The 18,143-nt window shown below is 47.1% G+C and overlaps 1 protein-coding gene across 2 annotated transcripts in view; it reads right to left on the reverse strand.

Moving 5' to 3' along the window:
* The window catches only part of LOC138248727 (ADP-ribosyl cyclase/cyclic ADP-ribose hydrolase 2-like), a 266,855-nt gene that overhangs the window by 10,841 nt on the left and 237,871 nt on the right, over positions 1-18,143 (reverse strand). For both annotated transcript variants that reach the window (XM_069202589.1, XM_069202580.1), the window contains one exon: positions 4,160-4,252. In XM_069202589.1, the coding sequence (XP_069058690.1) occupies positions 4,160-4,252 (93 nt within the window). The remainder of the gene's footprint in view (positions 1-4,159; positions 4,253-18,143) is intronic.

Here is an 18,143-nt window from a genome sequence, read left to right on the forward strand (position 1 = left end):
ATCCTGGAGCTGGATTTTCTTTTTGGAATTAAAAAAAAAATTCCATTCTCCATGACAAGAGGGGCATTAGACAGTTTTCACTGCCCCTTATCACCAGGGTTTTCCTGGGGATGACGGGCTTTGAAAACTGACCTCTGTCTCCACCCATCTAAATTAGGTAGGAATACACAAAGGTCAGCCTCTGAGAGCCCGCACTCCATCTGGTAGTAGAAGGGGTGTAACCATTGCAGAGATGAAATAGTTGCCACCATGATTACACATAAAGTATGCCTGCATCTATATTTGGCAACTGGAGCATCATCTTGGCAGTAAGGATAGATTGAAATCAGCCCCTCAGTTTTTCATTATATTTTTCAGTGAATTTCAAGAGTTCTTTTGTTAATGCACATTAAAAAAAAAAACCTTCTGTGCACAGACTTTGCCTATTTGCAACAATGTTGGCCAGGGACCATGTTCTGTGTCTGCGCCCCACCCACCATATGGAACCTATCCCCGCTAGGCACAAACTCTCCATGCTCAGCCTTTCCATCCTCCCTTCCTCTTTTTTTGCCTCTCTCTCCCTCTCTCTCTCTCTATCTCTCTCTCTCTCTTATTTTTCTCTCTCTCTCTTTATCATGATTTGTTTCACAAAATGGCATGCAAATTTACTACTACAAATGGTAGCTTATACAGTCCTGTTTGGGCTTGTGAACCCTACTCTGTTTTCTATGTTTTTTCCTGTGTGGAATTCAAGTTTTCTACGGCTTTGGGTCCCCTCCAGCATTCCTCTTGGAACAACAACTTTTCTCTCTTCAGCTGTGGATATTTTTTTCCAGAGTGCAAAAATCACAAATCATAAATGATTTGCTATTTTCAAGATGATAAAAAACATCTACAGAACCCTTCTCCAACCTGTCACATTTACTAAAAAATCTTTTGTGTTTGATAAGAGTTGTGAATCACAGAATACCAAAGGCAGACATATATAAAAACATTAACCCTTGCAAGCCCACCTGGAACCTTTTAAAATGCTTAAATCTCAAATTTACAGCACAGATTCACAGTAAAGCAATGAAAGCACATTTCCTGAGTAAAGTTCTATTTCCATGTTTGGTGTAAATCCATTCAATGGTTTTTACTGTAGACATTAGTGAAATTTCTTAGGGAAGCTACAATAAAATCATTTTTTTAGGTCGAGCATAGCAGCACGTAAGAACTGCTTTTCTGACCTGTTGTAATGTAATTGTTGGCTTTAACCACGTCCAATACATGCCCATTACTTTCATTCATTCCTGGGCTTGCCTTGCAAAAGTCCCTTGATGTCATTCGAAAATGCTTTACGTTTGTCCCACCCTGAGGCTGTTTTGGTTTACCTTGCAGACTGACCCTGTTACATGGATAATTGCACCATTGCCAATATACTTTAGAGTGGGTGAACTATTTTTTTCTTTTGTCTCTCTTGGCACTTTAAAGTCTGATACAGCCAAACTCGATTGGCGGTATTGGAGAGCTTTGCAAGAGCACTAGTTCTGTCACATTGTTTCTTTTAACTTTCCTTCGCAAGCCACTAGAGGAACAAACTTCCCTGACCATAACATTTTTTTTTAACATTTGCTTTCGAGCTACGATATGAACACATTTGAACAACCACAATGTTTTATTTTTTTATTTTTTGTGTTTTTGCTGCTCATGTATTTATTTTTTATTAGTGACTTTGCGCGATGCTGCGCTTTACCTTTAAGTATGGCAGACGCACCTTTCTTTTGTTCTGCAAAGCGCAGTTCGCCCACCTCCATTTCACTCAAGCTAAGCCCGTTTCACGAGCGCTGGGCTTTATCTAATTGTTTTTGGTTTAATTAGAGTTGGTTTTCCAGCAAAATGGCGGCTGCTACCTCCGAAGCTCTTGCGGTGCCCGCTTCACACCATCCATGCTTGTTGCTAATAGGAGTTCCCCGTCATTTGTTACTCTGTAACTTGTTCTACAGACTTCAGTTTTTTCATGTATGCGCCACCATGGCTCCCAGATATGCACCAAACATCAGAGGTTGGCTGCCTTGCATTTACATGTTCACAGAGATCGTACTTATTTTTCTGTTTTTGTTTACCTTTGAGCCCTCAGAAAGTTAAAGCAGGCCTATCATCGTCTGTGCAGGTAGGTTTGCAAAAATGTTTCTAATTAACTAGAGTTGTGCTTGTGGAGCCACTAAATGGAAAAAAAACCGCTCAAACTTTCAGAACTCAATCAATAAAAATGTACAAATCAAATGAACATGCAGCGAAGTTCAGTGAAGATTCCCTGCATGTTTGTTGGTCATTGTACACCTCGATTTTACCGCTCAGGATCTGGGTCAGGATGTTGCGGAGTCCAGCCTTAGCATTAATTGCATCAAGAGAGTATTTTATTTACTGTCTTGAACAAACTGTGGTGTGGGGTTTCAAGCATATTTTATTTGTAATGGATCTTCAGATTGATTTCTTTAGCATTTAGCTTTTCCCCCTCATGTAACATCATTAGCTTTACGTTACCGCTGATGTTTGTCTGCGCTCTGGGTATGTTTTGATGATAAAAACAACACCATCTTTGGTAGTTGGGTGGTGAAAATTGTATTCTATTGGAATTAGCATGGCATATTTACATTAGCATTGTACATGGCAACATTTTCATTTTTTGCTGCACATAAAGGAAGAAGGTAAATGTAAGTGCTTTAGTTATATGCAGGGCCACTGGAATTATGTGGCAGGAAAAGACCAAATTATGAGGCAGGGTTGACCAATTTGTGTGGCAAGAAAAGTCTAGTTATCAATTTACCATGCCAATAGCTCTAACTTGAGTAAATGCAAGACCTATTGCATTGCAAATGCTTGTTTCATATCCCAAGCACGGGTCTGCATGAAAACTGCCATGCTGGACTTTGAGGGCCAAATGTATCAAAGGGGTTGCATTTTCAAACAGTGCGAATCGGTAAATCCCACCATTTGCGATTGCAAAATCGCCTTTCATGATGTATGAAAGGCAGCGCAGTGCAATTTTAGGGAATCGCAATTTTTAGCGATTCCCTAAAATTGCGAATTTGAATAGGGAATTGCAAATTGCGATTCCCAAAATAGGAAATCGGACATAGGGAATTCCTATTTGCAATTTTCTTTGCACATGTATCATGCATTTCCTAAATGCAAACTGGGCATTTAGGAAATGCAATTACCACAAATTTAAATTTGGTGGTAACCATGTGCAATTTTAAAAATGCATTAAAATGCATTTTTAAAAGTGGCATGTAGCGCCCCTAGGGCATATGTGTACTTTACATATGCACAATTTCTTTGGGGGGTGCATCAAAGGGGGCCTTAGGCTCCCAGTACCCATGGATTTGCATTACGGAAATTGCTAATTCCTTACAGGAATTCGCAAGTTGGGAAATGCAAAACCATTCCACCTATGGGACTTCAGGCCCATAGAGATGAATAGAGTCCCATTCCCTAATAGCAATTGCGAATTTTAAGAAATCGCTATTAGGGATTCGCTATTTTCTTACATCCCGTTTTGCATTTCTCAAATAGCAATTACGTAAAATTCACTATTTAAGAAATGCAAACCGGGACTTTGATACATCTGGCCCTAAGTAACTACGCCAATTGATTTGCTGCATAACCATCCATTGGGTTAAAAGTTATAGGCAAATCAATAAATGCTTTTCAACGGAGAGCACCTCAGCACCATAACTACTCACTGGCACTGTGAAGTATGTGCCTATATAACAGCAGCTACCAAACATCATTCACAAAAAATGCACTTGTTACAGCAAAGACATACATCACTTATATAGATGTGAATAAATGATAAAAACCAAGTGACTTTAAATAAAACAGAGAAGGCAAACAGAAACAAATCAAATGTGAACTCAACCTTGTTCATTGCAGCGCATAATCACAGGTTTAGCCATGATTTGTCGAAGCAGTCAGTTATCCTTAGGGCTTGTTACTGCTGCAGACTCAAGCGTTTATCAACAACTGTGCTAAATGTCTCAACGTGCTACAATTATCATCATTCAAACCATAAATGTATACACAAACTATTTCATAATCTGACATCAGAGTTCTGCTCAGATATATAAACGATTTTCCCATGTCAACAATGTCAGGTGTTTGTAGGCAATTTCCCTTGACTTAACTCTTAACTTACAGATCAGGTCCTTCGATTTCATCGTTAACCCAGATTTCAAACCGAGAGACTTGGGCACTTTGGAAATTAGGAAGTTCATAGTCTGCAAAAAAACTTAGTACATTGATAAGGTACAGTTAATTGTCATAATTGCCACATGTCATTATCATTTAACAATTCCATTCCCAACAGTAGCACTGATAGTTTTCAAAGTATGTGTGGATTTCAGTTAAGGCACTATGGCCTACATTGTGACATTGGCGGTAAGTACTGCCTACCGCCGTGGCGACAGCCGCCAAAAGACCTTTGCTGCGGCTAACAGCCGTCTGCCAAATTATGACCACAGCTGGATTTCCGCCACAAGAAGGGTGGAAATCCGGCTGTGGCCATGCTGGCTGAAGGGCATTAAGGTGGCGCTACTACCACCAGCAGCGTCACGCCAGTAGACCGCTGCCACCCGTATTATGAAAAATAATACGGCCTGGCGGTGTTCTGCCGGCCAGCGGTGCTGGCGGTAGCAGCACCCGTCCCATCCCCTGCCGGAAGACCCCCTGGATTCAGGTAAGTTGGGTTTCCGACAGGGGAGGGGTGTGGGGGGTGTTTGTGTGTGTGTGCATGAGTGTGAGTGTGTGTGTGAATGCGTATGTATGTGTAGTGTTGTTTGCGTGCCTGTATGCATGTGTGAGAATGCGTCTAAGTATGGATATGTGAATGTGTGTCTGCGTGTGTGTGCGAAGGGGGGCGGGGGATTAGAAGGGGGTAGTGTGGATGGAGATGGAGGTGGGGGGCATCTGGGGATTGTTTGGGGGGGAGGGGGCTTCTTATCAGTGACAGGGAAGGAATTTTGTTACGAACACCACAAAAACCATGGTGGTAGGCAGAGTCAAAATGCCTGAGGCAGTACAATAGCGGCCGCCGGGCTGGAAATTCTTATCTCCAGCCCAGTGGCTGCTACCGCCATGGCCATCGGAGTGGTACATTGTCATAATGTGGCAGTATGCACCGCCAGCCTGTTGGCGGTTACTACCGCCACATTACCACCGACCGCAGGGGTCATGAATGTATTTGACCTTACTTAGAAGATCTAAACAAATCTGTATGATTGTAATTAAGATAATGTGCAATCTGAAACTATTCTGCTCATTACAGAGCCCATACTGAGACTTTAATGCAAGGTTATGCTTCATGTTTAAAGGAGCTTTGTTTTCTGTACACATTGCTGTCCATAAAAGTGTGCGGTGTTTACATTTTAAAAAGGTTTATTCATTGTATTTATGTGCTTCTTATGTTAATGGCACATGTTACAAGTACTGTATTGTAAGTGCATTTATAGAGCACTGACTATCCCTGATGAGGCATTGAAGTTATTTATGGTGGGTAGCACGCTACTCTGGAAACCCAAGATTAGTGGTTAATCTAGTGGTTATTGGTTATTGTTGCAGGATGGTAGAATGATACAGTTTATTTAAGGAAACTACTCCATACATTTACTCCAGTTTCTTGTGGTAGATTGTTAATAGGAATATGATATGATCTTTAGTATGAGCTCATGCAAATGATTGATAGGTTGGGTAGACAGCTAGAGGAGGTTAGTTATTGTTAAGACTGCAGGGATATGGTTTCAAAAAAGGAGCTGTTGTGCTCTATCGTTCGAGTGAGCAGTGCAGCAATTCAATAACAGTTTAAGACTAATAAGCATGCAACAGAGTAGGTTACACACTCAGAGAGAGTGAGGCATACAGAGGACAGAGTAATGGAGGAAAGAGAACGATCAATAGTTTTAAATTAAGCTCTGTGTTTCATGCAGGGTTGAAGGAATATAGTAGGCGGGGGTTTTGGGGATGACTGGCAACATGTGGATGTAAAAACTGTTGAAGAAGGATCAATGGTTCTCACATGTGGGCAGTGGCTATATGTTGTAGCATCTGGGGTGCTTCGTTTTCTGTCAATGGTGTGAAACTTTCTGCTTTGGTACGTAACATTTTTTTTTTTGTTTTGTTTTGTTTTTTAAATATTTTTATTGATTTTATATTTAAAAAAATAATACAAATTGTTCAATTTGCAACCACAGGATAAACCAATACAATAACTAATATCTAGATCATTTAAAAATCACACACACCCCCAATATGCACTTCACGGAACACTTCTAGTTTTACAGTATCATTCCTGGCTGCACCCTCCATGGGTTTTTCCTTTATTGTTTATTTTATATAGGCATTCGCTTGTGACCAGTGTGGGCCTTGTTTTGCATGCATGAGTTCCCTGGCTGCCTGAGGAGGGCACCATCCGGATTAGTATATGCAGATAGCTACCCTGGTTTTCTGCTCCTCACGTGTCGCTGGGACTGTGGTGACGAAAATTTGATGGACAATTATTACTAGAGAGATGGGAGGAGATGATGTGTGTGCGTTATGATGCCTGGGTGCCCTATGAATTTTGTTTCCGTAATGGGGGATGCAGGGGAATTTATGTTGTGATTATCGCGATTATATGTGCCCCGATTCAAGGAGGCTTCTCATTGTTTTTGGCCTCCAATTTTGTTACCAAATCATCCCAAGTGGAGCATCCTGTGTGTTGTCGCCCTTCGCGCACCATTCTTTTTAGTACCTGGTATTCAGTGCGAGCCCAGCCTATTATTAGAGAGTACCAGGATTTCAGATCGGGAGCCTTAGGGGCTTTCCAATGCATTGCTATTAATCTTTTGTACATTAAAAAGGCCAAGTCTATAAATTTGTGCAGGTGTCTTTGTTTTTTTGGTCTCTTCCTCAGTCCCAGCAGGCAGGACCCAGGGTCTGCTAACAGTGCAAGTCCCGTTAGCCCAGATACCTCCCCTACCACCTCCGCCCAGGCCGTTTGTATATTAGGGCAATCCCATACCATGTGGTAGAAGGGTGCTGATAGTATTTTGCATCTGGGGCATGTTGGTACTGAATCAGGGAACATGCGCTTTATTCTGGCTGGGGAAAGATATGTTTGATGCGTGTAATTGAATTGGGTATATCTAAATCTGGGATTCCTTGACACGCCTCTGATGTGAGACAAGGCCTTAGGCCAGTCTTCCAGTGGGATCGGGGTGGGGAGTACTGCATTCCATCTACTCCATGCTTTCCCTGCCTGTGCATCAGGAGTCTTGTTGAGGATTCTATATAGATTGGATATTATTTTTGTTTGATCACTGTGTTGTAGAAGCTGGTGGAGCACTGGGGAGGCCTCTGGTTCCGAAGTGCCTATTCCCCATATTTTTCTAATTTCATGACATACGGCATGATATGTCAGGAACTGACCCGAATTTATCTCTGTGAGGGCCTGGAGAGCCTCGAACGTCATTAATTTGCCGTCTTCAAAGCAATCCCCTACTGTCTGTATTCCTGCTTCATTCCACAGCTTTACAGCTTGCATTCCAGCTGCAGTCCCCGCCAATAGATAATTTAGCGGTATGTGTGGGGAGTAAGGAAGCTTATCCGCTCCTCTTTGCACATATTTAACCCAACACGCATGCGCGGCTGCAAGCAAAGGGTTAACCAGTACCGCTTTGGGGGGCTTTGACGTCAGCCAATTTAAAAGGGGGGTCCCGTTCCGCCGAGGCTCTAGGCTCATGGGTTCCGCTTGCTCTGGTCTGTGGATCCAATATTGGACCCACTGAAGTTGTGCAGCAGCATAGTATCTTTCAAAATTCGGAGTTCCCAGGCCACCGTTATCCAACGGGCATTGCAATGTGGATAGCGCCACTCGCGCTCTACCACCTCCCCAAATGAGCTGCAGTAATGCTGTGTTTAAATTGCCGAAGAAACTTTTGGGAATAGTTATCGGCAGGGCCCCAAAATAATATAGGAGCCTAGGTAGAATCAACATGTTAGCAATCGCCACATTACCGGGTGGCGAGAGCGGAAGCTTGTTCCAAAATTGTAGGGAGCCTTTTATGGAAGTTAGCGCCTTCCCCAGGTTCCCGTCTCTTAAGTCTTCTGTGGCATGATATATGTTTATCCCAAGATATTTAAATGTTGTCGGGCACCACTTTAGGTGCCCTACCTCTGGGGGGTCTTGGTTGTTGGGGGCCCTTTTTGCCAGGGGGAACACACAGGACTTCTCCCAGTTTACCACAAGGCCAGACAGGCCTCCAAATTCAGCCAATAAAGACATCACAGGTGGGATAGCTGCACAACCGTTCCTGACATATATCAAAGCATTATCTGCATATAATGAAATCGTGTGATGTAACCCATTCCTAATAATTCCCCATTCGTGCTCCATGAGGCGTACTTTTGCCGCTAACGGTTCCATTGCTATGGCATACAGTAGCGGGGATAAGGGACATCCCTGCCGTGTCCCCCTGGAAATCAGGAAACTATCAGAAATCACCCCGCCTGTCTTCACCCTCGCGCTTGGATTAGAATACAATGTCCGGACCCAACGAATGTAATTAGGGCCTATTCCCATACGGGCCATCGTAGCCATCAGGAAGTCCCATTCCAGCGTATCAAAGGCCTTTTCTATGTCTAGTGAGAGCACCATTTCCTCCTGTGCAATCTTGGGGGTGTCTCCTATTATACTCAGCAATCTGCGAATATTTAGGAAGGTGTTACGCTTTGGGATGAAGCCATTTTGATCTGCATGAATCAATAAGTGCATGAGGGGGGTTAACCTATTAGCCAATATTTTGCCTAATATTTTGCAGTCTGTATTTAACAGCGATAGTGGTCTATAAGATTTAACATCCGTGTGGTCTCGACCCTGTTTAGGGAGTACCACTATCATAGCTTCCCTTTGAGATATAGGTAAGCTTTCTTTAGTCGACGCCTCCTGGAACACTCCTAGCAGATGGGATTTTAGGCTGGGTAAATAGGCTTTATAATACTCCGAGGGGAGGCCATCTGCGCCCGGCGCTTTGTTCCTGGGCAGCTGTGCAAGGGCTAGTTCTATTTCTTCTGTTGTTATGGGGGTTTCAATTCCATCTCTATCTGTTTGTGGTAGTTGGGGTAGGCAGGAGTCCGCCAGGAAAGCCTCAAGTTGTGTAGCTGTGCATGAGGTACGTTTAGTGTATAAGTTTGAGTAGTAATTCCTAAACGTCTCGTTTATTTCTACTTGTGTAGTAGCCATCTCATGTGCGCCCACCCGGATGGCACCTATCGGAGCCTGCTGTCTATCCTCGCGGAGTAGCCACGCTAGCATTCTACTTGATCTGTCTCCTTCCGTTTGCAACCTGGTTAAGTAATAGTTGTAGTCGTGGCAGCGGAGCCTGCTATCTGCCTCATTATATTTTGAGCGCTTTTCTTTGAGGACAGTGCTAGTGATTTCCCCCCGTGCTACCGCTTTTTCCGCAATCCTTAGCTCCTTCTCTAGTTTGCTCATTTCCGCCTGTAAAGAGCGTCTCACTCCCCACGTAGTGGACATGCATAATCCGCGTGCCACTACCTTGTGGGCATCCCATTCTATCGCCCGGGTTGTTGCAGACATAGCGTTTGTTTCCCAATATTGGCCTATAGATTTCCCCAATGTTGCGGCGAATGCTTGATCTTGTAGAGCCTCCGCCTGGAATCTCCAAGTGGGAATTGCCTGACGTGCCCTGCCCCAATTCAGTGTTACTCTCAGAGGCGCATGGTCCGAGACTGTCTATGCCAAGTATTCAGATTCAGTGATCAGCGCCCCTATTTCGCGGGTGCCCCATACTATGGCCCTCATTACGAGCCTGGCGGTCTGTGACCGCCAGGCTCGCGGTTGGCGGGAGCACCGCCGACAGCCCGGCGGTGCCCCGCAGGGCATTCTGACCGCGGCGCTTTGGCTGCGGTCAGTGCAGGAAAACCGGCGGTCTCCCGCCGGTTTTCCGCTGCCCGTTGGAATCCTCCAAGGCGGCGCAGCTTGCTGCGCCGCCTTGGGGATTCTGACACCCCCTACCGCCATCCTGTTCCTGGCGGTTCGCCCGCCAGGAACAGGATGGCGGTAGGGGGTGTCGCGTGGCCCCTGGGGGCCCCTGCAGTGCCCATGCCAATGGCATGGGCACTGCAGGGACCCCCGTAAGAGGGCCCCGCTTGTATTTCACTGTCTGCATAGCAGACAGTGAAATACGCGACGGGTGCAGTAGCACCCGTCGCACCTTCCCACTCCGCCGGCTCGATTACGAGCCGGCTTCATCGTGGGAAGGTTGTTTTCCCCTGGGCTGGCGGGCGGCCTTTCGGCGGCCGCCCGCCAGCCCAGGGGAAAACTTGGAATACCCTCCGCGGTCTCTGGACCGCGGAGCGGTATTTCTGCCGCGCAACATTAGCGGGCGGCCTCCGCCGCCCGTCAATGTTGGAATGGGGGCCTATGTCTATTCTAGTGTGGGTGTTATGTGGGACAGAGTAAAATGAATATTCTTTTTGCTCTGGATGGCCTAATCGCCATATATCATATAGACCCATAACATTTGCCCATTCTTGCAGGGGACTTACGGGCTTCCTACTAGTTGGTGCGCTCGGTTGGGCACTGGTTCTGTCCAATGCTGCTGATGGGGTACTGTTAAAATCACCGCCCCAGATGGCTAGGGGCATGGGGTGGGACAGCAACATTGGGGTGAGAGTGGTAAGAAAGCCCGAGATGCCACTGTTGGGGGGGTGTACCCCGATCACAGCCATTTGTCTGCCGTCTAGTCTGCCCTCCACCACTACGTACCTCCCTCCCTGGTCTATCTTGTGTGCTGACATGAGGAATGGAACTCCTGCCGCTATCCAAATCAACCCCCCTCTCGCAAAGGCCGAGTATGTTGTGCCTATCAACTGGCCTCCCCACTTCGTGCGCAGGTCGCGTATGTCCCCCTCTAGCATATGTGTCTCTTGCAGAATAGCGATATGCACTCCTAGTCTTTTAAGTCGAGCGTGCACTCTAGCCCGTTTGCTCAGCATCCCAAGGCCCCTGATATTCCATGTTAGTATAATATACTGGTTTTTCGTATTATTTCGGGAAGACATCATATGGGGTACTGGGGATATGTTGCTGTGTTATGGATCTGGGCTTTAGTGTTGGCCCACCTGGTCTCTGCCTTTCTGTTGCTGATATTTAAATATGGCGGATGCAGATCTATGTTTTGTGCGTTAAGTAATTCCGATTCTTGCATTTCTGCTGAACTGTTAGTCCCCACCCCCCTAATTAAACCCCCTATACTACTTACAACTACAGTGAAACTACAAAACTTAAAAGTGTGTGAAATAACTCTTATCCGGTTGGATTTGCATAGTGGGATTCTCATATCGTACAGATGTGGCTCTTGTAAGGGGTTCACATCGTGCCGCAGACTTAGTCTGCCAATATCATCAGGCGCCCCCCCTTGGCATAAATCCGTTCCCTCTGGCCCCGCCCATCCGCCATGTACCACCTACTTATGCCCCCAATCACTTAGCTTAGTGTTTATATCAAAGATGCATATTGTTGAAGGCACTTTATCCCCACGTCTCGGCAGTGTCGCAGAGTCTCTGTAGATTTTCAAGTTTCAAGCATCGTCCCTGGTAGTCTCTCTGGGCCTGAACGAATAGTTTACAGTTCGTCGGTAGTTCTTGGGGTGACCTTCGGCCCACCTAGTTCTCCTGTTACCGTGGATGCGGAGCTGACTGTGTCTGAGTCCGATCCCTGCTCCTCAAGACCACTGGCAATTGTACTGCGGCTTTGCATGTGTAACGGCATCTCTTTTAGCACTTTTGCTCTTTCCTCTGCTGCTTGCCAGACATTGGGCTGGCCTCTGGTGCGCCGTTTGGATCGCTTCCTTGAAGCAGGTTTTTGCCATTTCTCGTCCCCTTCTTCGTCCTCCCGGGGGTGTGCAAGGCCCTTGGCGTGGAGCCATGTCCAGGCATCCTCGGGGTTGGTGAATATATGGGTACGGTCCTCCATCACTACCCTTAGCTTGGCTAGGAAGAGCAGGGCATATTTTATGTTCTGTTCTCGTAAGCGTTGCTTGATTTGAACAAAAGAATTGCGTTGGTTCTGCACCTCTTGCGTAAAGTCCGGGTAATCGTTAATGTTCGAGTCTTCATACTTGAACGGGCCCTTATTGCGGAATTGTTGCAATATTGCGTCTCGGTCTCTATAGTTCAAGAACCTGGCAATCAATGGCCTGGGGGACTGGCCGGGGGCCGGAGGTCTGCCCGGGACTCTGTAAGCCCTTTCAACTGAGAAAAACTTGGATGGAGCCCCATTTAACTCCTCCTTGATTAGCCACTGCTCTAGGGAAATTTCAGATTCCGGTTGACACATACTTTCCGGAAAGCCCAGGAATCTCACGTTATTTCGGCGCGCCCTATTCTCCATTTCATCCGATCTTCTCCAGAGTATCTTCAGCTCCTCGTCCATGCGCTGAATCTGTTTTTGGTTCCCTTGCGCTATTGGAGTTAGATCAGCTATTTCAGCTTCCGTTGTTTTCACTTTTTCAGCTAGGCTTCGATGATCCACTCGTAAGAGATTCAAGTCTTGCGCGACTGCATCAATTCTGCCTTCCAAGGATGACTTAGTGTCCAGTATTGCCTGCAATACTTTCTCGAACTGAGCAGAATGCGCTAGAAGTGTGCTTTCCAGTGACTGTAGGGATGGGCCAGATTGTTGGTCGGTAGGCGTTATCGCTTGGGTAGTTCGATCTGGATTCTTGGTTGACTTGGCTCTGCCGGCCATTTTGGCTGTTCTGAGATTACCTCCCAATCTGCAGAGATTACGCACTTTTAATCTTCCTGATTCGTTGTTTTAAACTTTTACTGAGTTGCCTGGGCATGGAGCGCACATCCGGTGTTGAGGGCGTGAGATTAGGCAGCAAAGCAAAGGACATTTAGTCTTATTCTGACTTATTGTGGCCTGGATATTCAATGACAAATGCTGCAGTCATTAATGGATTCAATGTTCCAGCTATGAGTTCTTGTGGGGCTGTCCTCCGGGCCCACCGGAATATGCGGAGGGTGTAAACGCTGGGGGAGAACACTCGTTTCTTCTTGTGTGGCGGGAGGGCTTGGTGTCAGAGGCTCCCTCAGATAGAGGGGAGAAGTGCTGGACAGCCGGGAGAGGCGTCGACACGCGGGAGAAATTGCGGGTCAGGGCGATCGCAGGGCGCCGCAAATAAACTTTGTGCAGCTAAGGACAGTCGCGGCAGGGACCCATTGCAGGGGAGTCCAGGGCAGACCATACGCCCGCGGTCCAACCCAGCCGTCCACTCTGCGTTGGTTGAGTAGTCCGAGCTCCCAGGAGCACGCGGTCCACATCCATCTTGCCTTTTTGCATAAATGGGGAGGTGGGGTGGCAGGGGTGGGGGGGTGCTTGTCGCTTCAAGGGTTTTTCCCCCCCTCAGCTTAGTTTTGGTGTTCCCCCCCCCTCGCAGGTGCCCTCCTCACCTCGTTTTTTAAAAAATTCTGCACCGGGAACGCCCGCAGCCTGCTGGGCCGCCGCCGCTGCACGTCTTCTTTGCCGGGCCTCTTCTTTGTCCCTCTGCAGCTTACACCCGCGGCTGCTGTCGCGGCAAAATTCAAGATGGCGCCCCAGTTCCTCCAGCCGGCTTCACGCGTCCCGGGGCGCCCAGTGAGATCAGCCGTGCGGTCCGCTTTTGGACGCGTCTCTTCAGCCCCCCCCCCGGCCACGAGCAGGCGTAGAAGCGGGAGGCGCCCGTGCCCGGCGAGAGCGCGATCGGGGCCGCAGCCGCAGCTCCTCCGGCTCTGCGCCACACCCGGCGCGGACTCGCGAGTCCCAGCCCCACCCTGCACGCGCACCGAGGGGCGCTCGTGGCACAAGTTGGGTGCCCCGGTCTCCCCCGGTCAAGCCGCCGTCCCGGCCGCCGCTACCAGGCCGCGGGGGGGCGCCTTCCAGGATGTTTCGAGGTAGCCGGGAACGGAGCGCTCAGATCAAGCGACCGTCCCGGCCGCCATCTTGGCTCCTCCCCTGGTACGTAACATTAATAGCAAAGATTATTCCCATTTGTTAAACGTGACACACTGAGGTAGGATTTTGCCAAACATTTTTGCTTTTTCTCATAGATTTTGCTGATTATCTCTTAGTGGCCTTAGGGTTCTGGGCACTTTTCCACTATAAGTACAGTGTAAAAGTGCGTGCCCCTTTCCTACCTATGTTAGGAAGTGGTGCTTACCTGTGTGTGTGCATCTGAACCTATGGTATTCTGAAACATGTGTCCCGCCTGCCATTGCAGGCTTCTGTGTGCGCAAAGGCACGCATGCCCAGGGAGTGAAGAATACCCATGTGTGTTGTTATTACCAATGAGAGTTGCTCTGCCCATAGGTTAACACAGGGGGATGTTACCTTTACTCCTCGCTGCAATAGTGGATTGCAGTGGAGCAGCCTCATAATGTTTGCTATCATTGGATTCGTCCTGACAAACTCCTTCCTGTGGTAAAGGTGGTTTGTCAATAATAACTTATAAGTGGCACTTCTAGAAAGTGGGCATTTCTATGCTCTAAAATGTGTTGTGTACCTTTTAATTCAGCACTGGAGGCTGGGGGAGCATGTCTATGCATTCCTAAGTGACAGCCAGAAACATTGGGCATGCAATTGGAACTACAGACCTCTGCCATTTGAGGGACAGGCTGGATAAATTAAAGGGAGAGGTTTTGACACTTGGCCTCTCGGATCCAGATCATGGCCCCACTAATGTTTAAGGTCTGCAATCCAAGGCCCTAGGGCAGACAGGACTAAAATTAAGGGGAGACATCTGTGGTTCAAAGGGGAACCCTCTGAACCACCCCGACGTGAAAGGCACACTACAGTATAACTACTGGTGCCACAGTGCAGCAAAGAAGAGATATGCTTGTGGGGATGCAAGACCAGAGATACTCGCCTGCGTGGTGCACACTGCCAGAGGAATCCGTTGTGCATGAGAAGGAATTGCTGCCATTAGAAGGGACGACACACTCTTCCTGAATAGTGATTGGCCTGGGCTGATTGCCTGCTGCTGTGTGGCACCTCCAAGTGTGCTCTCGAAGGGCTTGTTGGCTTGTCCCCTGTTCTCTGGTGGAGGTCTCAGGGACATCAAAGTTCTCCTGTGAGGGATCTACACCTTCTACCTGTGACACCTGGAGAGCAGTGCCCTTTTAAGTGCCCATATCGTCTTCTGGATCCCACCTGGTAGCAGCGATGTGAGCATGGAACCAAGTATTGTGCCTAGAGATCAGATTGCCTGGTGTGGAGCCCCAAAGAAACTGCCTGCATTCACAAAGTATGCCCTGCATCGTGGGGCCTCAACACGCATAAGCATCTTGTTGGTGGTGAGCAGATTCACCAGCCGTGGGGCCATGCGAGGCCTGCTTCATCGGTCGTGCTGCATTTCTCTTGTGTGACATCCCAACTGCATGCTCATTGTACAGAATTGGTACCTCTTTGTGTGTGACTGGAATGGCCTGGTGCGGCTTGTACCACCGCACCCACAGAAGTTGTGCCTCATTCCCAAGGAGCCAAGGAGGTGCTGAATTTGCTGCGATGCACTGTGTTTGATCACAGTGGTGGCTGGTGACTGAAAGCAGTGGTGGGGCACAAATACAAGACGGAACTGCACCTTGTGAGAGAGCCTCACTACCCACATATTTCCATTCACCTACTCACCCACTGCTTTTGGTCGCCTACCCATTTACTCATCCACATTGTCATCCACTGCCATTCACACAACTCTTATACACAGACACCCACATTTTCTCAGCCACTCTGTCAAGCCCTGCAAACACATTCAAACAAACACACATTGCCTTACCAATCCAGTATCCAGCAGTTTCAGTGATAAAAGGTACACGTTTATTTGAGCTGCAGATTACATGTTTAATATGACATATCACGTCATTAGTCTGCAGAAGAAATAAAACAATAACTAGCCATGATAAATTACTGGAATCATTACTGCCTACAGAGGCAGTGAAAGGAGAGGAGAGCTGAGAGAACTGATTTATTTATTTTTGTCTGTAAAAAAGATAGAGCTCCAACTTACATGTGTGCAGGGTTGTCTTTGGCATATTTATGGCTTGAGGTCTTCAGGTCACACTCCTGTCTCCCAGAGAGCCCTGGATGGAGTTATTTATTGTATTTATTCCATTTCTCTGCCACAGACTGGGGATTTTCTTTGCGCAATGCCACATTCTTTTAATAAAATGTGACCTCTGGTACGTAAACCCTTCTGATCACACCCCACCATTTGAGTAAATAGGAAAGGGTGGAGAATAATATCGGAGTGACATGACGTTTTCAGAAACCCGGGCTGAACAAAAAATGCTCCAGGCTGTTTACTATCAGGGCTTCTGGTGGAGGAGGAGATTAGCCAGGGACGTCACTGCGTTCTGAGAAAACGTAAGGGCTTTGCTTGGACAAGCCCTGTCAGCCCTACTGTGCAGCTTTCAGCAACATACTGATGCAGGCGCAGTGGGGCTTTTCAAAGTGCACAACTTTCACTCGGAAAATGTTGTGCAGAAAATGTTTTACTTTCATCATGTAATTAAATATATGCTTCCCTAGAGAGGCCAGAAAAGGCTAGGGGCACAGCCCCTTAGCCCTTGAACACCAGCCGCCCCTGTTTGATCACAACTGTGTGGTGTGACTCCTACCATCATGCACCCGACATTGTGCCTCATTTCCAGGGAAGCACGGGGAGCAAATTTGTGTTTTGGAGTAGCCGGATTGCCTGGGTGTGACATTGTTCAACGTGTGTCCTACAGGGCGGCTCCTCCTTCTGAGAGGCTCTCTTGTTTTATCTTTTACTCACTGATTGCTCCTTTTGTTTCCCTCAGTGCGACGGACCATCTGACAGCTCCTCACTCCACCCGACAACACCTTGTTACCATGTTTGATTGGCAGAATGGGCCTGGGTGGTGAGAGGACGTGAGTGGGCTACAGACGCTTCTGGGAGCAATTGGAAGCAGGTCACAAGATGTGGTGTTCCCCCCTTTGTGTCTTGGTGGGGCGACCTTTGATTGAACTTCCCAAGGGCTGGCCAAACTGCCATTTGACAACTGCTGCCTGAAACCACCTGTTACCTGCCCCTCTACATGTTTCCCAGGGACCCCGAATAAGTGTGACTCTGGCCAGGATCAGCCTACTGTCCTGGGAAGAGGGGATGGTTTCCTTCAACTCTAGTCCATGGGGGCTGGGGTAGTCGGAGTTGGCTGAAGGAGGGCTAATGGGCCACAGGGTCTGAGAATACAATATCTACTGACCTGCCGGATATCAGTGCACCATATTAGGGTGCTGTGTGTGCGTGTGTGTGTGTGAATGCATGCCATATGAACCTGTCTGATACCCATGCTTAGTGAGTGCGTGGGAGAGACTGCCTATGACTAGAAACACTGCACGACAATGTTGCCCTACAAATTGATTTGTGTCAAGAGTGTATTACATTTGACATTGGTTTTACCTGTGTAGCCATGGACCACAGGGCTATTTAAAAGTGTTATAATTGCCTATATCTACACATTACCGCTATGGTTGTGAACTGGGGTGCACCCTGTAACTGTATGGGATTGAATTAGAATAATTGCTTGGCTGGGTCTTGTGCTGACGACATTTTGCACATAATGACAGTGCTGGAGGTAAAGAAGGATCTTTCCCAAAGTGTAGATATTACCAATGTTATTTTATCTCAGTTGGGCCTAGTATTACTAGTGATATTCCCAAATGTGATCTCTGCCCAGAGATACATAATGATCATGTTGTGTTAACTAATGCTTGTTGAATACAAACTTTATTTAAATAAAATGCATGTGAAGCCTTTTTTGTTACTCTCAGTGTATCTGCTGTGTAAAAGTGCTACGCCAATGCTTTACACATTGCCCCTGTGATAAGCCTGACTAATCAGTGGCAAGATATACTAGCAGGTTATACAGTGGGTGTAAACACCCACCCCTGACAGGAGTGGTAAGTTCTGTCTGGCTAGGGCCTCACCTCAGCCAACAAAGAGTGTGCCGCCTCCAACCCCTTCCAATCCCTACTCAGCTCTTTCTAATGAGATGTACTGTGTAGTGTGGTAAGTCTGAATGGCTGGTCCTATGGGTTTGGCAAGTAAGATTTGAAAGAGTGT

The sequence above is a fragment of the Pleurodeles waltl genome, chromosome 1_2 (assembly GCF_031143425.1).
Source record: "Pleurodeles waltl isolate 20211129_DDA chromosome 1_2, aPleWal1.hap1.20221129, whole genome shotgun sequence".
Classification (NCBI taxonomy): domain Eukaryota; kingdom Metazoa; phylum Chordata; class Amphibia; order Caudata; family Salamandridae; genus Pleurodeles; species Pleurodeles waltl.